Source organism: Somniosus microcephalus, chromosome 5, assembly GCF_052327205.1.
Source record: "Somniosus microcephalus isolate GS21.2 chromosome 5, FLI_Smic_1.0, whole genome shotgun sequence".
NCBI classification, from domain to species: domain Eukaryota; kingdom Metazoa; phylum Chordata; class Chondrichthyes; order Squaliformes; family Somniosidae; genus Somniosus; species Somniosus microcephalus.
In genome coordinates this window covers 295,206,429-295,234,195 of record NC_140991.1, presented here as the reverse complement: position 1 = coordinate 295,234,195, position 27,767 = coordinate 295,206,429, and the positions used below count along the sequence as shown (strand labels likewise).

The 27,767-nt window shown below is 43.7% G+C and overlaps 2 protein-coding genes across 3 annotated transcripts in view; one reads left to right on the top strand and one right to left on the bottom strand.

The window, feature by feature from the left end:
• Window positions 1-27,767, bottom strand: part of wrnip1 (WRN helicase interacting protein 1) — an 84,218-nt gene that overhangs the window by 43,172 nt on the left and 13,279 nt on the right. Inside the window, 2 exon segments of the mRNA XM_085989150.1 lie at window positions 9,159-9,394; window positions 9,780-9,974. Of these exon segments, the coding sequence (XP_085845276.1) occupies window positions 9,159-9,394; window positions 9,780-9,974 (431 nt within the window).
• mylk4b (myosin light chain kinase family, member 4b) overlaps window positions 9,363-27,767 on the top strand; it is a 279,264-nt gene continuing 260,859 nt past the window's right edge. For both annotated transcript variants that reach the window (XM_085989149.1, XM_085989148.1), the window contains exon 1: window positions 9,363-9,449. The gene's annotated coding sequence lies outside the window, so the exon portion shown is untranslated. The remainder of the gene's footprint in view (window positions 9,450-27,767) is intronic.

Here is a 27,767-nt window from a genome sequence, read left to right as displayed (position 1 = left end):
TTCCTCTCAGTGTTCCCAGTCCCTGTTGGAATACCTCTTTAGCCTCATCCAATATTCTGGACAATCGTTCAGGTTTGACATCTTTCTTTCCGGGATCTACCGTTATTGCGTTTAGGGAGTGCCAGTCCATATTTATTTTCCTGATCCACTCCCGTCCCAGAAGTGGTGGACCTCCCTCAGGTAGTACATATAAGTCCATTCCTTGGTGTTCTTTGCCCTTGTGTATCACCTTGACTTTTATCTTTCCGATGGGGTATACTTTTTGCCCCGTGTATGTCTGCAATACTATCTTCGTGTCCCTTAGGGGAATATGTTTGAATAACTTTTTGTAATCTTGCTTATTCATGACCGTCAACGCCGGTCCGGTGTCCAATTCCATCTTCACTTGGACTTCTGCAATCTGCAGTGTGACCCAGATAGTTTGTCGGTCAGTTTCCTTACTCACATTGTGAATTCTCAGACTACCCAGTTCCTTGCTGTTGGAGTCTGAATCCGAATTCTGTTCATCCGAACTCTTCACAGCCACCTTATGTACCTTTCTGTACTTTTTCTGCGGTGACTTTTTGTTGCTGGTCTTCTTTCCTGACCGGCATACTTTAGCTATGTGACCAAGCTTGCCACATTTTCTACATTCCTGGTTTTTAAACCAGCATTGGTTCTGATCGTGTGTTGTCTTCCCACAACGATAACATTTTGTTGTACCCGAAGCCATTTGATCTACGCTGAGTACCGCTGCCTTCAGCTGCATTTCCGCTGTGCCTCTCGCTGCGGCTTCGTGCGATGCTGCAATAGTGACAGCCTTATCAAGTGTAAGATCATTCTCTTCGAGCAGTCGCTTTTGTGTTCCTTCCTTCGACAACCCACACACGAACTTGTCTCTCAGTGCCTCTGTCAGTCTTTCCCCAAACTGACAGTATTTCGTTAGCCTACGCAGTTCAACCAAATACTCCGCGTTGCTTTCCTCTTTCAGTTGCATTCTCGCATAAAATTTAAATCGTTCCGCTAACATCAGCGGTGTGGGGTTCAAATGATCCTTCAGGACAGCAACAATATTAGCGAAAGTCTGATCCGCCGGTTTAGCTGGTGATAGAAGATGCTTCAATAGCCCGTATGTCTTCGCACCCATTGAGTTTAGTCAGGTTAGTGCTTTATCATCATTTGATATTTCATTTGCCTTACAATATATCTCCATGCGTTCTACATACGTGGCCCAATCTTCCACCTCGGAATCGAAATCGTTGGTGTTACCACGCTTAGGCATCTTCGCAATCTTTTAAAGAAAAATTTCGTTGTTGTTTCTCAAACTTTTTTTTTGTTTTTCAAAGATGGTGGTTTCCCGCGCTTGTCTTCTTCCCTGCCTCCGAAAATGGCGGTTTCCCGCGCTTGTCTTCTTCCCCGCCTCCGAAAATGGCGGTTTCCCGCGCTCGCACGGTCTCCCTCGCTCGCTCGGTCTCGTTCTCCCTCGGTCTCTTCTCTCTCCCGCTCGCTCAGTCTCACTCGCTCGCTCGGGCTCTGTCTCTCCTGCTGGCTGTAACGGCGATTGCCGTATTGCTGCGTTCGCCCTCCCCAGCGGTTTTCAATCGCGCCTCCCAGCCCCTCTTGCAGTCCGGTCCTTTTCCACCCCCCCGGCTGCGGCTGAGTTCTCCGCGGTTTTTTTAAAAAAAATTTTTATTTTCTCCCGCGCAAGCGGTTCTCGGTCGCTGCGCCTCGCGGCCTCGGTAGCTGCCCGGCCTCTTTTCTTTTTACCGGTCGCGGTCGAGCTTGCTCTCGACGCTGCTGCGTCTCCCAGCCCGCTTGCAGCCCGGTCTCTCACCCCGGCTGCGTTTGCCTGCACCGCGGCTTCCGTGCCTTACGCTGCCCAGTCTCAGCGCCTCTGGTCCCGACTTCTGTCCGGCTCGTTTCCCCCGGCCGTGGTCGAGTTCTCCGCCCTTATATCCTCCGTTTTTCCCTCCCCTACTTCACAGTCAACGTGACCGACTCGCTGTTCGTCGCTGATCGGCTTACCCACCACCGTGATAGAAGGGATGATCCTGCCTGTTGCTGATGGAATGCTTCGTGTTAGAGTTCTTCCGTTGCTCTGCAGACCCGAGTCTTCTCTCAGCAGAATGACGAGGGTGGATGCCTCCTCTCGACGCCCGTTAACTGCCTTGGATAGTCTCTGCCGCAGGGTAAGATCGTCTTCGTCGCCACTGTTAAGTCTGTGTGTTATATTGCGAATTACTACACAGACCACAAGAGTAAACTTTAACAGGACTTTACTGGTTGAAGGTCAGGGTGGAACTGCCCAATAAATCCTTACACAGCACTTATATACCGGTGTGGTCACCACCGGTATTACAGTATACAGCAGCCAAGATAAAGTAGTGCAACCCTTAAAATAGTTCTCTTAAAGGTGGAACGTTACATACACTACAACATCACTAAAATCCATTTCTGTATCTAGCATTTTATGTTCTCTTTAAAATGATGCACTAATTGCAATAATTACATTGCAAAGTTAGAAGTTTAAATGAAGATCAACAAAAGGACTTATTAATGTGTCTGTCAATACCACTGCCTCACAGACATGTTAATATATATTATTCGCTGCAACTACCTGTAAACCCAGTTAACATAAGGCAAGAAACTGTACCACTACCAGCTTGTCTGGCCACTGTCTTAATACCATTGCTTTATTCTGTACTCCACAGTTCACCTGCAGTCCAAACTAGGGCTTTCAAAAGGTTAGCTGACTAACCGATTAGTCACAAACTAAAGTGTCAGCTGTCTTCATGACATTATCAGACTTGCTCCAATTTCAACTGGAGCCAATAAGTGAACTACTGTTTCTCAGAGTGCAGGTCCAATGGGATCACAGTGAAATGTCAGTAAACCTTTGACTTACTGTATTTTTATCAATATATTTCTAGTATTCACCCTTTTGTTAATGCAACTTTTACAGTGACTTTCCTTTAGAGATAAATGTATATTTTTAGGCAAGTTTGCGGCAGGAATATTGAAATGCGGGACATCCGCTAACTTGTAGTGTTTTGTCATTCCCAGATGAACTTCTGCTTTGGGACCTAATAAAACAAACATTTACAATGCAGGCAGCTGGGTAGAGTATCCTGGCAAGGCAGCAACAGCCATTTAAAGGTGAAACAGAATTTTTTGCAAACACGCATCAATCCACATCACAATAATTTATTCAGTTCTTAAAAAAATTAAATTCCTAATCCAATTTACTAAGTGTTTCATAGTACATAGATTTGATAGGGGTGTACAAGATTATGACGGGTTTGGATAGGCTCGAAGGGGAAAGGTTGTTCCCACTAGTTGACGGTACAAGGACTAGGAGACACAGATTTAAGGTTTTGGGCAAGAGATACGGGGAGGATGTGAGGAAAAGCTTTTTTACACAGCAAGTGGTGAGGACCTGGAACTCGCTGCCGACGGAAGTGGTGGAAACGGAGACACCCAATGTTTTTAAGGGGAGACTGAATAGGCACTTGAGGGAAATAAACTTGCAGAGCTATGGGGATAGAGCAGGGGAATGAGACTGACTGGATTGCTCCACAGAGAGCCGGCACGGCATCCCCTCAGTGGGCCGAATGGCCTCCTTCTGTGCCGTTATGACAAGAAAGCTTATTAAATACAACAAGAAAGGTAGTGGCACATTACAATGAAGCTCTTGTGGAGAGACAGAGAGACAGAGTTCTCAATCACAGTCATGGGGGATGCCATGTGGAAGTGAAGCGGGATTGGTTGAGAAGTCACCCTCCTCAGACAAACCTCCCAGCAAGATCAGATTTAGAACAGCACAGATGTAGATCTAAAATGCATATATGTGTATATTAAATTTTAAAATGACAGTTTCAATTTAAGCCTTGAATACAATCTCAGACTGCAGAAAAAGTCACCCCATCCAAGTTTCAAACACCATAGCATAAACGACATTTGCCACAAATTCGTACAATTCAAGTGATACTAAGTATAGAGTATAAATCAAAAATTAATGGAGGCCTGTAAAAAAGATACGGTAATAATCATGGGTGATTTTAATCTCCATATTGATTGGACAAACCAAATTGTCCATGGTAGCCTTGAGGAGGAGTTCACAGAGTGCATCCGGGATGGTTTCCTAGAACAGTATGTAATGGAACCTTGGATCTGGTATTATGTAATGAGACAGAATTAATAAATGATCTCATAGTAAAGGATCCTCTAGGAAAGAGTGATCATAGCATGGTTGAATTTGAAATTCAGTTGGAGGGTGAGAAAGTTGTATCTCAAGTCAGTGTCCTGATCTTAAACAAAGGCAATTACAGTGGCATGAGGGCAGAACTGGCTAAAGTGGACTGGAAAAATAAATTAAAGGGTAAGACAGTTGAAATGCAGTGGCAGACATTTAAGGAGATATTTCATAACTCTCAACAAAAATATATTCCAGTGAGAAAGATTTTAAGAGAGCACCATCCGTGGCTAACTAAGGAAGTAAAGGATGGTATCAAATTGAAAATGAAGGCATACAATGTTGCCAAGATTGGTGGGAGACCAGAGGATTGGGAAATTTTTTAAAAACAGAGAAGATGAATTATAAGAGTAAACTGGCAAGAAACATTAAAACAGACAGTAAGAGCTTCTACAGGTATATAAAAAAAAGGAAGAGGGTAGCTAAAGTAAACGTTGGTCCCTTAGAGGACGAGACTGGGGAATTAATAATGGGGAACGGGGAAATGGCAGAGACTCTGAACAAATATTTTGTATCTGTCTTCATGGTAGAAAACACTAACAACATCCCAATAATGGATAATCAAGGGGCCACAGGGAGGGGGGAACTAAAGACAATCACTGTCACTAAGGAAATAGTACTTGGTAAAATAATGGGACTAAAAGATGACAAGTCCCCTGGACCAGATAGCCTGCATCCCAGGGTCTTAAAAGAAGTGGCTGCAGAGATAGTGGATGCATTGGTTGCAATATACCAAAATTCCCTGGACTCTGGAGAGGTCCCAGCAGATTGGAAAACCGCAAATGTAACACCCCTATTTAAGATAGGAGGGAGACAGAAAGCAGGAAATTACAGACCAGTTAGCCTAACAACTGTCGTTGGGAAAATGCTGGAGTCCTTCATTAAGGAAGCAGTAGCAGGGCATTTGGCAAATCATAATACAGTCAAGCAGAGTCAGCATGGTTTTATGAAAGGGAAATCATGTTTAACAAACTTGCTGGATTTCTTTGAGGAGGTAACGAGCAGGGTGGACAAAGGTGAACCAGTGGATGTGGTGTTTTTGGATTTCCAGAAGGCATTCGATAAGGTGCCACATAAAAGGTTACTGCATAAGATAAGAGCTCACGGAATTGGGGGTAACATATCAGCATGGATAGAGAATTGGCTAACTAACAGAAAGCAGAGAGTCGGGATAAATGGGTCATTTTCCGGTTGGCAAACGGTAACTAGTGGGGTGCCACAGGGATCGGTGCTGGGGTCGCAACTATTTACAATCTACATTAATGACTTGGATGAAGGGACCGAGTGTAATGTAGCCAAGTTTGCGGATGATACAAAGATGGGTGGGAAAGCAAGTTGTGCAGAGGACTCAAAGAACCTGCAAAGGGATATAGACAGGCTAAGTGAGTGGGCAAACATTTGGCAAATGGAGTATAATGTGGGAAAGTGCGAAGTTATCCACTTTGGCAGGAAAAATAAAAAAGCAAATTAATATTTAAATGGAGATTACAAAATGCTACAGTTCAGAGGGACCTGGGGGTCCTTGTGCATGAAACACAAAAAGTTAGCATGCAGGTACAGCAAGTAATCAAAAAGGCAAATGGAATGTTGGCCTTTATTTCAAAAGGGTTGGAGTATAAAAGCAGGGAAGTCCTGCTACAACTGTACAGGGTATTGGTGAGACCACACCTCGAGTACTTCGTACAGTTTTGGTCTCCTTATTTAAGGAAGGATATACTTGCATTGGAGGCAGTTCAGAGACGATTCACTAGGTTAATTCCAGAGATGAGGGGGTTGACTTATGAGGAAAGGTTGAGCATGTTGGGCCTATACTCATTGGAATTTAGAAGAATGAGAGGTGATCTTATTGAAACTTATAAAAAGGTACTGAGGGGCACAACAAGGTAGATGCAGAGAGGATGTCTAGAACGCGGGGGCACAGTTTTAGAATAAAGGGTCGCCCTTTTAGAACGGAGGAGGAATTTCTTCTCTGAGGGTTGTAAATCTGTGGAATTCTCTGCCCCAGAGAGCTGTGCAGGCTGGGTCATTAAATATATTTAAGGTGGAGATAGACAAATTTTTGCAAGATAAGGGAGTGAAGGGTTATGGGGAGCGGGCGGGGAAGTGGCTTTGAGCCCAAGATCAGCCATGATCTTATTGAATGGCAGAGCAGGCTCAAGGGGCCGAGCGGCCTATTCCTACTCATATTTCTTATGTTTCTTATGATTTGGAACTTACAGGAAACTTTGTGATATCCGGCACCGACGGGACCGAGCTGTTGCCGTCCCATCAAAACTGCCGGACAAACCAGCGCTAATGTTAAAACATACAGAGCTTGAGCTCCGTATCTAGCAACAAACCCTACAGCTTCTAAACAAACAGTCGGCCGTACCTTGCAAGCGTCTATGTAGCTAAGCAACAGCTTCAGCTAGACCTTGCAGAGCTTGACTGGTGAAAAAAAAAGCAACGAAAAGAAAAAAAAACTAACGAAACGGCTCCTGATTTTTGCCAGTGGATCGAGCATTCCGGACAGTTAACCTCCGGATAAACCAAGGTTTCCTGTATCTGTAAAGTTGGTATCAAACAAAAAATAATTTTAAAACAATTGAAGAGAATTGGGAATGACAGCAGCAAGGAACAGAATTTCTTTTAGAACAAAGCATGTTTTTGTTTTCTTAATTGTACAAGCATTTGCTTAAATGCACAAACATTTCTTTAATTGAAGACTTGTTTATAACAAAAGTGCTTTGGATATTGGGAAGATACAGTAAAATGTTCACTGGATACAGGTTATTTGTGATGCTGCGAGGACCAGCCTCTCTGAAAATTAGATACCACCCCCCCCCCCCGCCTCCCTTTAGATGGGGACAGCATCCCATACACAAAACTGTTTGGGTTTTGTCATCATACGCTATCTATGGTAATCCAACAGCATAGCACAGTACCAGGATGATAGAACAGAGCTTGTAAGCAGATTTGTAAACTTTGCTACACAGCAAACCATCATCATCAAGCAGACCATCAGGAAACAAAGGGAGGGGGGGAAATTACAATATGAACCTAGTGCACTCGATGTGCTTCTCAACAGCTAGCAACAGAGCGACTTTGGCAGAGGCCGAGGAGCAGTGCATAGAACTTTTTGAAAAGAACCTGATCTCCAATTCCTAGCATATTTGAATTCCTATGACAATCCAAGCACATAAGTTCTTAAACCCAGCATCCCTCTGAAGCAGATAGGTACTCAATTTGTAAACATGAAACCATAAAGAAAAGATAGCTTCATGCGTATCATGTTATCAAGTGTCCCTTTGAACCTTAGATTTATTACTTATGTTCCTTATTAACTAGTTTTGCTGAGTATTATTCACTGTAATGTATATTATCTTGCATCAAAATCCTGTATCAGAATTATTACTGTATGTAGCTTTATACAAGTTGATATTTATTCCATGTTACACTAAAACTTTAATTACCAAAAAAAAGTTACTTCAATTGGAAACCCTGCAGAAATTTTCTTGCACAAGGTGTCAAAGTTGCAAATGCCTAATCTTTATTATGGAGAATCTATTGGCCCAGACTTTGCTAACAGGGCATTTTGTTTGTTAGGCTTGTTCGTGCATGTTTAGGTTTTAACATTTTTTGCCCACAATAACAGCGCAGCGAGGGCAACAGGGACCTTGGTGAACAATGGGACAAACAGTGCATCTCCTTAACCAATGAGATTAAAGGATTGAGAAATAAACAGAGGAAGAACTGAGATGGAGGGTGAATTCAATGTCAAATCAGGTACAGAAAGAGAAATAAAGAGAGGGAAAGAAAGACTGGATTAAGAGAGAGAGAGAGGGAAAATGAGACAGAAAAGGAAAAGCAAGAAAAAAAATGTAAAGTTTTTGACTTTTTAAAATCTCCAACAACAATTCACAATCTAAAGGAATGAGACTCCACACATTTAATTGTTCACTTTCTGGGCAAGAGAAGTTGATTGGCAGTCATTAACAATTATCACACTGTTAAAAGGATACTTACGTTGTTAATTACTAGACTTAACTTTCTGTGACGAGTTTAACGCGCAAATGCAGCAACTTCATAAAAATCAATGTGAGGTTAAGGCGAGATGCCATTTTCGTGACGCTAACGGTGGAGCAGCACAAATCGGCCAGCAACTTGTGGCGATTCACAATTCACGGGGAATCTCTTCCTCACCACAAGTTGCTGGCTGATTTGCGTATTACTAACAGCCAGCGTCGTTCAGACGCCGCTATTTTTTCAGCAAAATCCGGACCATCATCTCTAACACTATTTCAGAATTTTACCTATAACTTATCTTACTATGACAACAATGGGAAGGAAATTTCTCTTGGGCGATAAACAGGAGCAGGTACAATTTTTTCTTCAGTAAACAACTCACTAATTGCAGGAATGTGAGGTTTTGAAATGTATGGTTACCGAGTATGTCATTTTGTTAATGACAAAGGAAAACAAATAAACATTCTTTCTTTTGTCATTAAAAGAGAGAATGCATCCTGAAAGTGTTTACTACAGAGTCTGTTCTATCACTGGGAGAAAATTCTCCCGTTAATTTTGTAAATTTTGTCGATGTTTTGGTAAATATTTTTCCTGTATGGTGATTCAAGCAAAAAATCCGTACTCGAGATGCTCTTAATGAACTATGCACTTTGAAAGAGCATTATTGACTTGGGTTAGAAGCAGTAAAGGAGGAATCTTCGCCCCATAGGTGGAAATTTAAAGAGCAAAAACACTCTCAAGTCAGTCCTCAGTCAGAATATCGTACTGCTCCCAGTACATTTTGGCAGTGTTTTTCTGCCTTGGAATCCCAAGTTTGCTCATATCTACTTATACAATAAATTACAGCACTGTCCCCTACTGGCATCCTGCCACTAGATTCTGGACATTCTGTTTTTACAAGTTGTGTTCTACAGGGACTTACTCAGACTCTTTGCTGGCATCCATTGAGCTGGCTTCTTTATCCTGTCCTACTACACTGATCCCAAGGGAGCTCAAAGCACGTAACAGAATAGTTTCCATAGCCTCTACTGATAGCTTCTCAAGAACGATGACCCGACAACGGCTCAGCAATGCTGCATTGATCTGAAAGGAAGGGTTCTCTGTTGTCGCACCAATCAGTGTGATTGTCCCACACTCGACGTGAGGCAGAAAAGTGTCCTGAGGTTGGGAGGAAGAGAAAAGAAAGTTGTTACCACACAAGAGACAACAAAATGTAAGTTTTCTTCAACATGGTTTACAATTGTCTCATCCACAGCATGTAGGAAAGAGCTTCAATAAAAAAGGTGATTAGGAGAAAATGTAAATCGAGTCATGCAAGAAACTTGGCACACCAGCCTGTGCTAAAATTATACACAAAAATATATATGTTTCTGAATGAAGGATTCAGTTTATACTGATTATTTATAGGGAGTGTTTTTGATATCCTAAACAGGAGACCATTTTTTTCCTTCCATTTGTTGTGTAAGGTTAATATGCAATGTAAAACAAGTGTCTTAAAACATTTGTATTCCCCAAGTTTTGGGTATCAAACAAGTTTGTTTACCTGTTGTGTTTTATTGAAGCGGTGAATTTCATCAAAAAATACGATTGTTCTTCTTTTGAACAGCTTTCGTTCATTTTGAGCTTGTTTTATCACCTCTCGAATGTTGTTTGTGGACGTACTAGTAGCAGAAAGACTGACAAATCTTGTACTGCTCTGCTTCTTACTGTTGCTGGCTAAAACATGGGCTAATGAAGTCTGTAAAAAAAAAAAAGTATTTTTTTTACAAAAAGGGGTACTATGCAGGTACCTTTAAACATAACATTGTAAGATTGCAGTTCTGGGTTTTGCTCAAATTTATCAGATATACGTAATTAAAAGCAGCGCATAATTCTACAACCAATGGCCCTGATATTAATGGGGCGGCGGGGAGGGGGCGTGGGAGTGCGGTAGCGCGTTGAAAATCTGGCAGGGCCAGGAACGTAGAGGCCCTGCTGATCTTAATGACAGAGCCTCATTTAAATAAAACGCTGCAGTCTCCCGCCCGACAGCCTGGTTAGGGGGCGGGAGCCCGACCGAGTGTCAAGAGGCTGCGATTGAAGGGGGGGGTGGGGGGGGGCCTTGTTGCGATCGGGACCCTGGGGTCGGCGGTCTTGCCGTGGTCGAGGGGGGGGGGGGTGGGGGGGGAGTAGACCGGTTTAAGGGAGGCCCAAGGTTTCCTTGTGAGGCCTGGAGGAGCACTCCTGCCCCCTAAGAAAAGCGGGAAAATACATTTTAAACCGACTTTCTGGGCCTTTTCTGGCCCAGGATCTGGCTCCTGGCAGGCCTTGCCCGTTGAGTGAGCCGACACCGCCCCCTGCTCAAGTCTCAGGTCGAAATTGCAGATCGGGACCTAATGACTTAATAGACCCAATCTGCATATTTAAAGTAGGACCCCGCTTCCTTCCTGCGGGCATCCTGATCATCTGCTCAAAAGAGCAGGTTAATATAGGACACACGAGGAAGGAAGCGGAGCTAACTGCCCTCCCACCAACCCCCCAGCCTGGTTTCCGCCAGGTGGGGGGGGGGGGGGCAGTTAAAACATGGGGCCCATGAATCCATCATAAAAAAAATTAGAAGCAAAAAGTAAAAGACTTATACCTGCTGTTAGTGATCTCAAACTACAGCTGCTTCTTCTCCTGTGGGTTTCTGTGGAAATCATTAATGAGTTGCATGTGGGGTTTTTGTCCTTCCTTTTAGTGCATTTCTTCCAAACATATTTGAGTTTTGCAAGAACAGAAAATGCGGGAAAGACACAAACGGTCGAACAACATCTGTAAAAGAGAAAGACAGGCAAATGTTCTGGGTATCGACCTTTTGTCAGGACATTAACCAGTGTTTTTTCTTTACAGATGTTGTGTATTTCGTGTATTTCAAGCATTTCGATTTTTAATTTCAGGATTGCAGTATTTGTGGTTTTTTTCCATTGATATTTTGCAATGGTTTTCTCAGCGTTTAACATGTTCCATCTTTCACCAGAATTGTGTTTGCCCCAGTTAAAAATGCAAGAGAAACTGTCATTTAAAAAAAAATGTTCACTGAGGTGGGGAAAGACCAGTGAGCAACTCAGATACGGAGAAATCTCTTGGAGTACCAGCTTTTGATCCTGTGAAACTGATGAGCAAGATTGAGGAGGAATCGAAGCAAAACTCTGAATCAGACACTTAAGAATTTAAAGCTTTGTTCAAAAATCTGTTTTTCAAAAATGTATCACAGGATAAATTTATAATTTCTTGGTCCTGGTTTGCAGCTTGGGAGTACCCAGTGGGAATTCTGGTACATGGGTGGGCAGGCCCCACAGGATTTTAGTCCATTCATTTTAAAAGGTAAGGAATTTCAAATGAAAGGTCAGGATGATGTCGTCAGGAACCACCTCTTCTCACAAAGGGTAGTGGAAATCTGGAACTCTCTCCCCCAACAAGCTGTTGAGGCTGGGTCAATTGAAAATGTCAAAACTGAGATTGATAGATTTTTGTTAGGCAACGGTATCATGGGTTACAGAACCAAGGCGGGTAGATGGAGTTAAGACACAGGTCAGCCATGATCAAATTGAATGGCAGAACAGTATCAAGGAGCTGAATGGCCTAGACCTGTTCCTATGACGAATTACTGAGTGCAGCTCCGACCACTGGCTCCTAGCCTCTGAAAAGATCGTTAAACAGAACAAGCTCCGCTCGCTTGGCGCGTTTAGACACCGACAGCTTAAAGGAAATTCATTTTCTGTAGGACTGCCAACAGAAGGTACGAGAGGCACTGGAGACTGACTGCCCTGGGGAGGACATTGAGACGCAGTGGTCCATGCTCAAATCAGAACTTACGCAATCAGCCAAACCTCCCTTAGAACCACAAAGAGAAGGCAACATGAGTCGACAAGCCAAGAAACCCTTGACATTGTGGAGTAAAGGAGACTGGACCTTTTGGACAGTTATTGAAATCTAACTGCACCAGGAATGCCCTACCGCAATATTAAGCATCTTTGTGGGCATCATAAATCAGCCACTGATCCAGACAAAGACGGCAATGATCAGCTATTATCAACCACGCCGGAGAAAATGGCAAGATGGAAGAGCTGGTTTGAAACTCTCCTGAAGCGCCCCACAATGAGGATCTCTGAAGCTCTGCGAGAAGCACAAGAAGCCATACCATGATCCCACGATTAACTATAATTTGCCTGTTTTCCTTGAAATAGAGGCTTCCATTAATAAACTCAGGAATGTTTGGTCTCCCGTGGAATTTCTGTAGAAATGCTGAAAGGAGGCGGGGAGGCTTGCACTAAAGCCCTACATCAGTTATTACATGATGCTAGTGAGCAAGTGGTCATAGAATTGCCTAGAACTTTACAGCACAGAAACAAGCCATTTGGCCCAACAGGTCTATGCTGGTGTTTATGCTCCACAGAGCCTCCTCCCATCTTAATTCATCTCACCCTATCAACATATCCTTCTATTCCTTTCTTCCTCATGTACTTATCGAACTTCCCCTTAAATGAATCTATGCTATTCGCCTCAACTACTCCATGTGGTAGCGAGTTCCACATTCTAACCACTCTCCGAGTAAAATAATTTCTCCTGAATTCCTTATTGGATTTATTAATGATTTTATATTTATGGTCCCTATTTGTGGACTCCCACACAAGTGGAAATATCTTCTCTACATCTACCCTATCGCACCCCTTCTTAATATTAAAGACCTCGATCAGGTCACCTCTCAGTCTTCTCTTTTCTAGAGAAAAGAGCCCCAGCCTGTTCAGTCTTTCTATATACTTCTATTTAAGAGTACATAGAATTTCATTATAATTCTATGTACTCTTAAGTAAGAGACAACCGCAGCAAAGTAGATTCATGTCAGGCAGGTCCATCACCGACCGCATTTTTGAGCTCAACATCATCACCATACATGCAGAAAATACCAAAAATGGGCAGCCTACATCGATTTCAAGGCAACATCTGACGTGGTGGACAGGAATTCAATTTGGTTACTTCTAAAGTGAGTGGGTGCTCCGGATAAATTAGTCCGGCCCATTCGACTCCTACACGAAGGTACAACCAGTTGCGTTCCCATAGGGAACGACTACAGCGCCTTCTTAAAAACTGGATCGGGAGTTTAACAAGGATGCATCGTCGACCCTGATCTGATCTGCTACTCATGGACTGGATCTTGGAGTGCACTGTCGGTCACTTTGACTCTGTGGATAATGTTTCACTTCTTACAGTAATGCTAGACATAGTAGATCTGACACAGAGTATCCTCAAAGATGAGGCTGAACCATTAGGCCTTGAGCTTAACTGGCAGAAAACCAAAGAGCAGCACCTCGGAATTGCAAATCTTGCAGTTTCCACTACTGTGTTATGTGATCTCTTGACAAGAATGCGTGGAAGTCAAGAATCCAACTAGCAACCAACCTCAGATTGGACAGATGATGCCTGGGGTGTGAGACTGTTGGACTTATATTCATCTCCATGTGCCAGCCACTTGTGGTTGAAGCGTTAGCTTACGTGAATCTGGCATGGATGAGCGCATCCCTTGCCTGACGGCCATCAATGTGGTCGCTTGCTGCTGGATTGGCCACATCTGGCCCCGCAAGGCGTCACTCCCCGTCCTCCTACTCATCCTCCTCCTCTTCATCTTCCTCCAAGGAGGCTGTGCGCTGAGCCACTTGTTCATCCGGCAACACTAAGCCGCGCTGCTCTTCCTCCGAATCGGAGGACCAGGATGAGGGGATGTAAATGGTTCCCATCCCGTTGCTATAGATTTCAGTTGAGGGAAGAAGCTTGCAAGCGCACACTCAAAGTGGCCTGAAATTATTCCAATCAGTTCAAACAGCAGATGTGTGTCAGCTTGACCAGTCACAAGGTCAGTAGATTTGCGAAATCTGATCCCAAACCTCCAACAACAAAGTTGTTGCATTTGAATGCCAGCCGTGTTACAGGCGTGCTTTTAAAGTTCTGCACCAATAATGACTACAGATCATGTCCTCCACCAACTAGTCTCCTTGCAGCTGGACTGTTTCGGACAAGACGGGAAACAGGAGCCAGAGGGACGAAAATGGGAAACCACTACCAAAATAGGATTATCAAGGCAGTTAACAGGCTCTTAACTGCCTTAACTACCTGTCCCACCGGTTGGAGGCATGTCAGTTTGGGAGCAGCTGAACACACACGAAAATCGCGTGAAAGCGGGATGGATGTCTGAAGACATTTTTTCCGATTTTCGCCTCCAAACCCGCCTCCTCAGGGCTACAGCACAGAGAAGGATGGAAATGTCATACACACACTCCCATTGGTGGAGTAGGTCATCAGTAGTAGTAATTCCAAGATTTTGAGTCTTGAGAAAAATGAGTTTGAGTAGGAAAGTGTGTGTCATCCGTTTTTGATTGCAACACATTGCAGTTCTAGAGAGGAGGAAGAGCATGTAATACAGGGAAGAAAGTGTGGAGCAGCATTGATTATTGTAGTACCGAGGAAATAAAGGTTGTGAGAAAGTCGACCCATCACATGTCAAGCTTCTTGTCCAGGAGTGGGAGAGAAGTGGTATAAGTGCCCCCAAGAGATGGGGAGTAATATTCAAATCTTGGACAGATTTATGCTTTACAGTTAATATTTACTGAGAAGAACTATTTGACATAAAAAACTGTGTTTCTACAAGTGGTGATTAGGAGAAGCTTAACCAACCCTTTTTATGACGCTACCAACCTCTTTTCCCAAATTATTTGGTCAATTCCATTCAAATCCACTTCCCACCCCCCATCTCCCTGGTTCACAAAGAAACTGTGACTTACCCCATGGCCTCCACCAATGGTACTCTGTCAATCATACTACAGGAAACTTTGGTTTATCTGGAGGTTAACTGTCCGGAATGCTCGAGCCACCGGCAAAAATCAGGAGCCGTTTCGTTAGTTTTTTTTTCTTTTCGTTGCTTTTTCCCCCCCCATCAGTCAGGCTCTGCAAGGTCTCGCTGAAGCTGTTGCTAAGCTACAGAGACGCTTGCAAAGTACGGCCGACTGTTTAGAAGCTGTTGCTAAGCAACAGGGTTCGTTGCCAGATACGGAGCTCAAAATCTCCGTATGTTTCAACATTAGCGCTGGTTTGTCCGGCAGTTTTGATGGGACGGCAACAGCTCGGTCCCGTCAGTGCCGGATAGCACAAAGTTTCCTGTAGATGCCTGAGAGCAGATGAGTGACAACTCCAGCTTTTAATTTGCCCCTCTGTGACTCCCCCACAACATGGTTGAGATCAGGGACTTATTCATGTGGGTGTTTACAGACAAGCTCTTCACATAATGATGCTGCTCAGAATTATCTTTTAATTAGATTGACAGGACAGCCAATTTGGACAGCTTAGATTCCTTTCATTGGTCTAACTGGAATGTCAAACATTCATTGGACACTTAGACATATAGTTGGGTCAAACATTGCTCAGGAAATCTCCAGGGGGGGGAAGTACTCGACACAGATGGTTATACTTCTAGTCCTTCTCAATACTCCCTCTAGATTGCCTCATATACTCCTCAGATTTCGAAAGGCAATTGGTTACTGGAAAAATAAACAAACTGTAAACAAAGACACCATCACCAATCCTAGATATCGCCATGGTTAATACCCATGGAATATATAGCTTTTTAAAAACAGGGAGTGGGCGTTGGGAGAGACGAGGAACAAATGATAATAAGAACATAAGAAATAGGAGGAGTAGGCCATTTGGCCCTTCGAGCCTGCTCCGCCATTCAATAAGATCATGGCTGATCTTCTACCTCATCTTCACTTTCCTGCACTATCCCCATATCCCTTAATATTCAAAAATCTATCAATCTCTGTCTTGAATATACTCAACGACTGAGCCTCCACAGCCCTCTGGGGTAGAGAATTCCAAAGATTCACCACCCTCTGAGTGAAGAAATTTCTCCTCATGCTGTACTGTCGGAGGTGCCATCTTTCGGATGAGACATTAAACCGAGGCCCAGTCTGCTCTCTCAAGTGGACGTAAAAGATCCCATGGCACTATTTTGAAGAAGAGCAGGGGAGTTATCCCCGGTGTCCTGGCCAATATTTAGCCCTCAATCAACATAACAAACAGATTATCTGGTCATTATCACATTGCTGTTTGTGGGACTTTGCTGTGCGCAAACTTTCTGCCGTGTTTCCCACATTACAACACTGACTCCACTTCAAAAGTACTTCATTGGCTGTAAAGCCCTTTGAGATGTCTGGTGGTCATGAAAGGCACTATATAAATGTAAGTCTTTTCTCCTCTCAGTACTAAATGGCCGACCCCTTATTCTGTGACCGTGACCCCTGTTTCTAGACTCCCCAGCCAGGGGAAAACATCATTCCTGCATCTACCCTGTCAAGCCCTGTAAGAATTTTGTACCTTTCAATGAGGTCACCTCTCATTCTTCTAAACTCTAGAGAATATAGGCCTAGTCTACTCAATCTCTCCTCATAGGACAATCCCCCCATCCCAGGAACCAGTCTGGTGAACCTTCGTTGCACTCCCTCTATGGCAAGTATATCCTTCTTTAGGTAAGGAGACCAAAACTGTACACAATACTCCAGGTGTGCTCTCACCAGGGCCCTATACATTGCAGCAAGACGTCTTAACTCTTATACTCAAATCCTCTTGTAATAAAGGCCAACATACCATTTGCTTTCCCAATTGCTTGCTGTACCTGCATGTTAACTTTCAGTGATTCGTGTACAAGGACACCCAGGTCCCTCTGAACGCCAACATTTCCCAATCTCTCACCATTTAAAAAACTCTGCTTTTCTATTTTCCTACCAAAGTGGTTAACTTCACATTTCTCCACAATATATTCCATTTGCCATGTTCTTGCCCACTCACTTAGCCTGTCCATATCCCCTTGAAGCCTCCTCACAACTTACATTCCCACCCAGCTTTGTATCATCAGCAAACTTTGATATATTACATTTGGTTCCCTCATACAAATCATTGATGTAGATTGTGAATAGCTGAGGCCCAAGCACTGATCCTTGCAGTACCCCACTAGTTAAAGCCTGCCAACCCAAAAATGAACCATTTATTCCTACTGTTTTCTGTCCGTTAACCAATCCATGCTAGTATATTACCCCCCAATCCCATGAGCCCTAATTTTGTTTAATAACCTCTTGTGTGGCACCCTATCAAATGCCTTCTGAAAATCCAAATATACCACATCCACTGGTTCCCCCTTATCTATTCTGCTAGTTACAACTTCAAAAAACTTCAACAGATTTGTCAAACACAATTTCCCTTTCAAAAATCCGTGTTGTCTCTGCCCATTCCTATTATTATTTTCTAAGTGCTCTGTTATCACATCCTTAATAATAGATTCTAGCATTTTCTGCTAGAATCTGATGTCAAGCCAACTGGTCTGTAGTTCCCGGTTTTCTCTCTCCCTCCTTTCTTAAATAGTGGGGTTACATTTGCTACCTTCCAATCCACGGGAACCGTTCTAGAATCAATGGAATTTTGGAAAATGAGAACCAATGCATCCACTATCTCTATAGCCAACTCTTTTGAAACCCTAGGATGTAGGCCATCAGTTCCAGGGGATTTATCGGCTTTCAGTCCCATTAATTTCTCCAGTGCTACTTTTTTACTAATACTAATTTCTTTCATTTCCTCATTCTCGCTAGAGCCCTTGGTTCTCCACTATTTCTGGGAAGTTTTTTGTGTCTTCTTCCGTGAAAACAAACACAAAGTATTTGTTTAATTTCTCTGCCATTTCCTTATTCCCCATTATAATTTCACTTGTCTCAGCCTGCAAGGGACCCACATTTACTTTCGCTAATCTTTTCCTTTTTACATACCTATAGAAGCTTTTACAGTCTGTTTTTATGTCTCTCACTAGTTTACTCTCCTGTTCTATTTTCCCTTTCTTTATCAATTTCTTGGTCCCCCTTTGCTGAATTCTAAAATCCTCCCAATTCTCAGGCTTACTACTCTTTTTGGCAGCATTATAGGCTTCTTCCTTTGATCTAATACTATCTTTAACTTCTCTTGTTAGCCACGGTTGGACCACTTTTCCTGTGGGGTTTTTGTGCCTTAAAAAGGAATGTATATTTGCTGTAAATTATGTATTAATTCTTTAAATGCTAGCCATTGCTCGTTCAGTCATACCTTTTAATGTAGTTTCCCAATCTACCTTAGCCAACTTGCCACTCATACCTACGTAGTTTGCTTTGTTTAAATTTAAGACCCTAGTTTCAGATTTAACTAAATCACTTTCAAACTCAAATTCTATCATATTATGGTCACTCTTCCTTAAAGGCCCCTTTACTACAAGGTTATTAATTAACCTTTTCTCATTGCACAATACTAGATCTAAAATAGCCTGTTCCTTGTTGGTTCCTCAACATACTGATCTAGAAAACTATCTTGCATACATTCCATGACTTCATCCTCCACACTATTACTGCAAATTTGGTTTGCCCAATCTATGTGTAGATTAAAGTCCCCCATGATCACGGTATTACCCTTGTTACATGCACCTCTAATTTCCTGATTAATACTCTGCCCTACATTACAACTACTGTTTGGGGGGCCTATAAACAACTCCCACCAATGTTTTCTGCTCCTTGCTGTTTCTTAGCTCTACCCAAACTGATTCTACTTCTTGATTTTCGGAGCAAAGATCCTTTCTCTCTACTGTCTTTATCCCATCCTTTATTATCAGGGCTACCCCTCCTCCTTTTCCATTTTGCCTAGCTCTTCTAAAAGTTAAGTATCCTGGAATATTTAGTTTCCAACCTTGGCCACTTTTCCGTTATGGATATTAGATCAAACCTGTTCATTTCTATCTGTGCTATTAATTCATCTATTTTGTTGTGAATGCTTCACGCATTAAGATATAGTGGGGGAAAAATTCAGTATCGCCCCATTTGGGGCGCGATTATCAGCTGGGCGCAAAGATTAGCGCCTGGCGCTAATTATCACCTCCGACTGCAAACTTGGCTTTTATCGCCCCTGGAGGTGATTGGAGCGCTAAATCAGGTGCTACACACCTGTCTTAAGGAGCAAAGGCCGAGGAGCGAGGCGCTACCTCAGAGCGCTGGCGGAGCTCATGTGATGTCAGTCAGCAATGGAACACAGTTCTTAAAGGCGAGGGTTGATCTTGCTGTCCATCCACATCCTGCTCATTGCAGCCTTGAATCTCGGCCTGGAGAGACCTGTACATCAAATCTGCTGGAAAGAACAATGGAGACACCCAGGGAAAGAGCTCAGAGTGCAGCCCCCATAGTCTCTTCTAAATCGATACAAGGGCAAATCAAAATGAACCTGCAAAGTGCTGCTCAGTACCCCAAACTCCTTCACACAGCATTGAATCTCTCCAGAAGTCTCTCTCTCTCTCTGAATGCGTGGTGCAAAAATGTCACCAACAAAAAAAGGCAGGAAGCGGTCGCCTTTAAATAGCGCTCCCCCAGTCCCTTTCTGACTGCAAAACGCTCCCCTCAACCTGTCGTTGCTAGTGGCAGGCGGTAAGGCAGGGGGCGCCACTCAATATCCGGTCCGGGGCGCTGCACACTCGACTGACGTCACGATCTGCCGGCGCAGGAGATCGTGGCGGTAGTGTTTAGTGCCGCCGCAAAATGTCTCGTTAATTTTGTGAGCGGCGCAAACATCGCCGTGCTAGTTGCCTTGCATCCCCTTAAGGTGCTAACGGGAGGCGCAAACCAACTGAATTTTTCCCAGTGTCTTTAGCTTTGGCTTATTTCTCTTTTTCCCCTGATGTCACCTTAATCACTGATGCCTTATTACCTTTGTTACTCTCTCAGTCCCTTCCTGACCCACTCTGCTGATTTTTACCCAAAACTCTATGCAGAATACATGAACATGTCCCTCTCTTCAGTAACAACAGTCCTATATATTAAACACAGAGACATTTACACCATTCTTGTCCCCAGAGTTACCTTCTCCTTTAAAGTAAATATTTGTCTGACTTACAAAAGCTATTTAAAAATTTTTTAAAGTACACTATTTACTGATAATTTAGCAGTCATTTTGAAAAGTGAGGCAATCCTAGGGTTTCTGTATCCTAATATCAGTAGAAATGGATTAAGCATATGCAGTTTAACAAGAATAAATAAATCCATCACAGCCACCTATTAAATGATAAAAATAAACCCCATGAAATGCAATATGTGCAAGGCGTCATGTTTTGACTATATTCTTTCAATCAACACTGCCCCACAAAAATCAGCTATGTAAAAGGCAAAAATGAAAAGAATGTCTAAGTACATTTGAAATTTTCCTCTTTCTAATTCCTCGTGACTCCAACACCTTGTGTTAAATACAGATACACATGGATAATAAAGTGATTACTAGATGGTAACGCTATGAAGGGACAGAAGAGCAAAACTTCAGTCTAACTGTTATACAAATCCTACAATTGGATTGCTACCTCAATCACTACAAGAATTCCTGATATAATCTATATTGTTAATTTTATTAGACATTTTAGTACTTCAGTTTAGACACTACCACTCAGATGCACAATGACCTCTAATGTTGTCAAATTCCTCTGTAAATTTTACATAGAATTTATAGCATAGAAACTGGCCATTCGGCCCAACTGGCACAAACTGGTGCTTAACCTCCACATGAGCCTCCTCCCACCTTACATAAAAACATAAGAAATAGGAGCAGGAGTAGGCAATTTGGCTCCTCGAGCCTGCTCCGCCATTCAATAAGATTATGGTTGATCTTCTACCTCCTCTCCACTTTCCTGAAGTATCCACATATCCCTAGAGTCCCTTAATATTCAAAAATCTATCGATCTCTGTCTTGAATATACTCAATGACTGAGCCTCCACAGTCCTCTGGGGTAGAGAATTCAAACGATTCACCACCCCCTGAGAAGAAATTTCTCCTCATCTCAGTCCTAAATGGCTGACCCCTTATTCTGAGACTGTGACCCCTGGTTCTAGACTCCCCAGCCAGGGGAAACAGCCTCCCAGAATTGACCCTGTCAAGCCCTGTAAGAATTTTGTACCTTTCAATGAGATCACCTCTCATTCTTCTAAACTCTAGAGAATATAGGCCTAGTCTACTCAATCTCTCCTCATAGGACAATCCCCCCCCCATCCCAGGAACCAGTCTGGTGAACTTTCATTGCACTCCCTCTATGGCAAGTATATCCTTCCTTAGGTAAGGAGACCAAAACTGTACACAATACTCCAGGTGTGCTCTCACCAGGGCCTTATATAATTGCAGCAAGACGTCTTAACTCTTATACTCAAATCCTCTTGTAATAAAGGCCAACATACCATTTGCTTTCCCAATTGCTTGCTGTACCTGCATGTTAACTTTCAGTGATTCGTGTACAAGGACACCCAGGTCCCTCTGAACAGAACACCAGGTTATAGTCCAACAGTTTTATTTGAAATCACAAGCTTTCGGAGCGCTGCTCCTTCGTCAGGTGAAGTGGAGAGATGCATAAAGACACAGCTTATATAGTCAGAGAATAATGCCAGATGATGATAGGTAATCTTTCTAACTGCCATTTATCACACCTCGGCAGAGAGATAATCACAACAATCAAAGGTGTGAATGGTGTCCAAACAGGTCAGTCAGGAAAACATTACATTAAAGAACAATGAGGTGGGGTCACAAGGGGTCAAATGTTGCAGGTGCTGGGGTCTGTATGAAAAACAAAAAACAGACAAAAAAACATTTTTTTTGCTGGAAATCACAGCAGGTCCGGCCGCATCTGTGCAGAGAGAACAAGCCAACGACGACTCGAGTCTGGATGACCCTACATCAGGTGGGGTTACATGTAGCGTGACATGAACCCAAGATCCCGGTTGAGGCCGTCCTCATGAGTGCGGAACTTGGTTATCAGTTTCTGCTCTACGATTTTGCGTTGTCGTGTGTCTCGAAGGCCGCCTTGGAGAATGCTTACCCGAAGATCGGAGGCTGAATGTCCTTGACTGCTGAAGTGTTCCCCGACTGGGAGGGAACACTCCTGCCTGGCAATTGTTGCGCGGTGTCCGTTCATCCGTTGTCGCAGTGTCTGCATGGTCTCGCCGATGTACCATGCGCTGGGGCATCCTTTCCTGCAACGTATGAGGTAGACAACGTTGGCCGAGTCACATGAGTATGTACCATGTACCTGGTGGGTGGTGTCCTCACGTGTGATGATGGTATCTGTGTTGATGATCTGGCATGTCTTGCAGAGGTTGCCGTGGCAGGGTTGTGTGGTGTCGTGGTCGCTGTTCTCCTGAAAACTGGGTAATTTGCTGCGAACGATGGTCTGTTTGAGGTTAGGCGACTGTTTGAAGGCGAGTAGTGGAGGCGTGGGGATGGCCTTAGCGAGGTGTTCGTCGTCATCGATGACATGTTGAAGGCTGCGAAAAACATGGCGTAGTTTCTCCGCTCCGGGGAAGTACTGGACGACGAAGGGTACGCCGTTGGTTGTGTCCCGTGTTTGTCTTCTGAGGAGGTCTACGCGATTTTTTGCTGTGGCCCGTCGGAACTGTCGATCAACGAGTCGAGCGTCATATCCCGTTCTTACGAGAGCATCTTTCAGCGTCTGTAGGTGTCCATCGCGTTCCTCCTCGTCTGAGCAGATCCTGTGTATTCGCAGGGCTTGTCCATAGGGGATGGCTTCTTTAACGTGGTTAGGGTGGAAGCTGGAGAAGTGGAGCATCCTGAGGTTGTCCGTGGGCTTGCGGTAGAGTGAAGTGCTGAGGTGTCTGTCTTTGATGGAGATTCGTGTGTCCAAGAATGAAACCGATTCTGAGGAGTCGTCCATGGTGAGTTTGATGGTGGGATGGAACTTGTTGATGTTATCGTGTAGTCTTTTCAGTGATTCTTCGCCATGGGTCCATAGAAAGAAAATGTCGTCGATGTATCTGGTGTATAGCATTGGTTGGAGGTCCTGTGCAGCGAAGAAGTCTTGCTCGAACTTATGCATGAAGATGTTGGCGTATTGGGGTGCGAATTTGGTCCCCATGGCTGTTCCGTGTGTTTGGGTAAAGAACTGGTTGTCGAAGGTGAAGACATTGTGGTCAAGGATGAAGCGGATGAGTTGTAGGATGGCGTCTGGAAATTGGCTGTTGTTGGTGTGGAGTACTGAGGCTGTCGCAGCGATGCCATCATTGTGGGGGATACTGGTGTAGAGTGCCGAGACATCCATCGTGGCGAGGAGTGTTCCTGGTTCAACTGGTCCGTGGGTGCTGAGTTTCTGTAAGAAGTCTGTAGTGTCGCAACAGAAGCTGGGGGTTCCCTGTACGATGGGTTTCAGGATGCCCGCGACGTATCCAGAGTGTTTCTCACACAGGGTTCCGTTGCCTGATACGATAGGACGTCCGGGTGTGTTGTCCACCCCAGTCCAACACCGGCATCTCCACACCCTCTGAACACCAACCTTTCCCAATCTCTCACCATTTAAAAAATACTCTGCTTTTCTATTTTTTCTACCAAAGTGGATAACTTCACATTTCTCCACATTATATTCCATTTGCCATGTTCTTGCCCACTCACTTAGCCTGCTTATATCCCCTTGAAGCCTTCTTGCATCCTCCTAACTTACATTCCCACCCAGCTTTGTATCATCAGCAAACTTGGATATATTACATTTGGTCGTATCATCCAAATCATTGATGTAGATTGGTAATAGCTGAGGCCCAAGCACTGATCCTTGCGGTACCCCACTAGTTACAGCCTGCCAACAGTGGGCCTTTGGCGCAGCAGTAAGCATCCCCGCCGTTGGGCCAGAAGGTGTAGGGTTTCGAACCCCGCTCCAGACAGTCCCAGCAAGTAGAGTCGGAGCTCCGGCTCTAAATTCTGGGTTGACATCCAGCGGGATACTTGCGTCCATGGGTGTGGGTGCCCCCCCCCCTCGTATAGGTTGTGGGAGCCCATAAAACCCTCCCGCCATAGGACTAACCACCCTAATGGCTGGTATGAAGATGGTTACGGTCACGGAAGGAGCGTTTAACGCGGCCAGAAATCCTTCCACTACTTCATACTGTTCCCCAAAGGGAACAGTGTGTAGACACGATAAGAAGACCCAAAAATTACCTGTTTATTCCTACTCTCTGTTTTCTGTCCGTTAACCAATCCTCAATCCATGCTAGTATATTACCCCCAATCCCACAAGCCCTCATTTTGTTTAATTACCTCTTGGGTGGCACCTTATCGAATGCCTTCTGAAAATCTAAATACACCACATCCACTGGTTCCCCCTTATCTATTCTGCTAGTTACAACCTCAAAAAACTAGCACAGATTTGTCAAACACGATTTCCCTTTCATAAATCAGTGTTGACTCTGCCCAATCCTATTATTATTTTCTAAGTGTCCTGTTACCACTTCTTTAATAATAGATTCCAGCAATTTTCCCTACTACAGTACTGATGTCAGGCTAACTGGTCTGTAGTTCCCCGTTTTCTCTCTCCCTCCTTTCTTAAACAGTAAGGTTCCATTTGCTACCTTCCAATCCGCGGGAACCGTTCTAGAATCTATGGAATTATGGAAAATGACAACCAATGCATCCACTATCTCTACAGCCAACTCTTTCAAAACCCTAGGATGTAGGCCATCAGGTCCAGGGGATTTATCAGCTTTCAGTCCCATTAATTTCTCCAGTACTACTTTTTTACTAATACTGTTATCTTTCAGTTCCAGCTGTTTTAAAGTCAGTGGGGGGAAAAATTCGGTATCGACCATTTTGGGGCACTAACATTGCCTTCGCACTAACTTTAGTGCCGGCACGAAATTGAGTTTTAGCGCCCCAAGGGGGAAGTGGAGCGCTAAATCAAGCACTCCACTTCCTTCTTAGGGCGCTAATGTCGTAGAGCGGGGTGGAGACTTCAGCAGTGCTGCACACTGGGCTATGCAGCGCTGCCGCGTTCAAAGGCTCCTTCCCTCTCTTAAACGGAAGGGCCATCGCTGCAGGCTCTGCAATTTAAAATGTACCTACCTGGACCATCAAGGCAGCCGCGATCCCGCACGATCAGCCCGGCGCTCAAGCAGAGTGCCAGGTTGAGCGATCGCGGGCAGGAACCTGCGAAAAAACCTGGAACAACAAAGCTACGTTTTTTTTTTTTTTTACTTACCTCGGCCACCTCACTTTTAATCATCGCCCTCAAAGCGGCCGACTGCCCAATGCACGCCTCCTGCAGCTGTCGGTGTTTTCGACCGGGGCTGCTGCAGGGGGCGGAAGTCAATTTCCGGTCCAGGGCAATGCACACGGCGATGATGTCACGTTCTCTAGACGAAGGAGATCGGGTCGCAATGTTGTAGCGCTGCTGCAAAACTCCCGTCAGTTGATGTCAGCGCCACACCCGGCCGCAAAGCCATTTGTGCCTCCCCGGGGGCGCTAGCGGGTGGCACAAAGTCACCCAATTTCCTCCCCAGTATACCATGGGCAGATTGTCAAAGCTGTAAATTGTCTTGCTTCTCTCTTCCCTCAGATACTATACACAGCAGCACTACCAAATTTATAAAACAAATTTACAAACATAGAATTTTAAATGAAGGAAGCAAAAAAAAAAATAGTCCTCCCCTCCCCACCAACTTTCATATTTTGTATTCACTGGTGTTCAAACAATGCACAGCTACTGATAATTGCAGACAACTGTTCTGGATGTGAATAAAGAAAGGTGAACTCATTAATGCATTCAATGTTCTTACTGGGATTTTAATGAAATGGGGTGTGTGAAATGTTTGCATCTTCTCTATTTGAACTGTAAAAAACACCCAGTAGGTCAAATAGATTATCGGTTCTGCCCTTCAAACATATAACATTAGGGTGAAGTACTGGTATTTATAGGTCTGTCGCTGGTAGCGATAGTAGTGGTGGTGGTACTAGTTGAGGTGATGAATTATGTCTTATAGCAGACATGATTTATTGTCCTGTATGTCTACTGGCCATTGTAACCAGATAAATCAGAGTTGTCTTATTGTAGATATAATACAGTAAAAATGGTGGTGGCAAGATTTAACTCCACAACGAGAAATAAGACCTAACGATACAGTCCACGACTTACATTCTTCTGCAAAAACTAGAGCAACTAGTTCTGGAATGTCTTGGAACTAAAGAGCCAATTGGCGCTGTTTTCAGAAACTTGATTCAAGTCCTAGCCAATTTAAGTTAGTAATATACATCTGGCTTTTGATTCATTAATTTTATGACATAATGGCAGTAACTATTTTATAAACAAAAGTAGGATATTCAATAAACACCTATAAAAAGTAAAATACTACAGATGCTGGAAATCTGTACTAAAAACAGAAAATGCTGGAAATACTCAGGTCAGGCAGCAAGATGGTAGTACCGGGCTAATAAAATTAGCAATATAGATTATAGTGGGAATCCCTGCAGTGATTGAGGTAGCAATCTAAATGTAGGATTTGGTTTTGCGCTTCTGTCCCTTCATAGCGTTACCACCGAGTAATCACTTTATTATCCATATGCTACCTGTATTTAACATAAGGTGTTAGAGTCATGAGCAGTCAGCAAAAGGAAGATTTTAAATGCTCTTACAGACAATCTTTAAATTTTTGCCTTTTACATTGCTGATTTTTGTGGGGTAGTGTTGATAGAAAGAATAGTCAAAACATGACGCCTTGCACATATTGCGTTTCATGGGGTTTATTTTTATCATTTAATAGGTGGCTGTAATGGATTTATTTATTCTTGTTAAACTCGATATGCCTGGGCTTGTCTGTAAACTCCCACATGACCATGATCTCAACCATGTTGTGGGGGAGTCACAGAGCGGCAAGGTAAGCGCTGGAGTTGTCACTCAGCTGCTCTCGGGCACCTAGTATGATTGTCGGAGTACCACTGGCGGAGGCCTAGGAGCAAGTCACTTTACCGGTCACAGTTTCTTTGTGAACCAGGGAGATGGGGGTGGGAAGTGGAACTGAATGGAATTGACAAAATAATTTGGGAAAAAAAGAGGATAGTAGTGCCATAAAAATGGTTGGTTAAGCTTCTCCTAATCACTACTTGAAGAAAAAGTTTTTTGGGGGCAAAGTTCTTTTCTTCTCAACAAATATTAACTGTAAAGCAGAAATTTGTCCCAGGATTTGAATATTACTCCCAAATCTTGGAAGCACCTCTACCACTTCTCTCCCATTCCTGGACAGGATACAAGAAGAAGCTTGAGATGTGATGGGTTGTCTTTCTTCCAACCTTTATTTCATCAATACTGCAATGGTCAGTGCTGCTCCACGCTTTCTTCCCTGTATTACATGCTCCTCCTCTCTACAACTGCAATGTGTTGCGATCAATACTCATGACACACTTTCCTACTCAAACTCATTTTCTCAGGATTCAAAATCTTGGAATTACTACTACTGATCACCTACTCCACCAATGGGAGTATGGTAGTGTGTGTATGACATTTCCAGCCTTCTCTGTGCTGCGCGTATTGCCATGTATTGTGAAAGCTCACGATGAGGTTTTTTTTTTTTTTTTTTTTTTTAAAGTCCTGCATGGGTCCAAATGGTTCTTGGTTGGCTTCGAGGTCTACATCAATCTGGAGGGATCTTTGACTGGGCTCCCT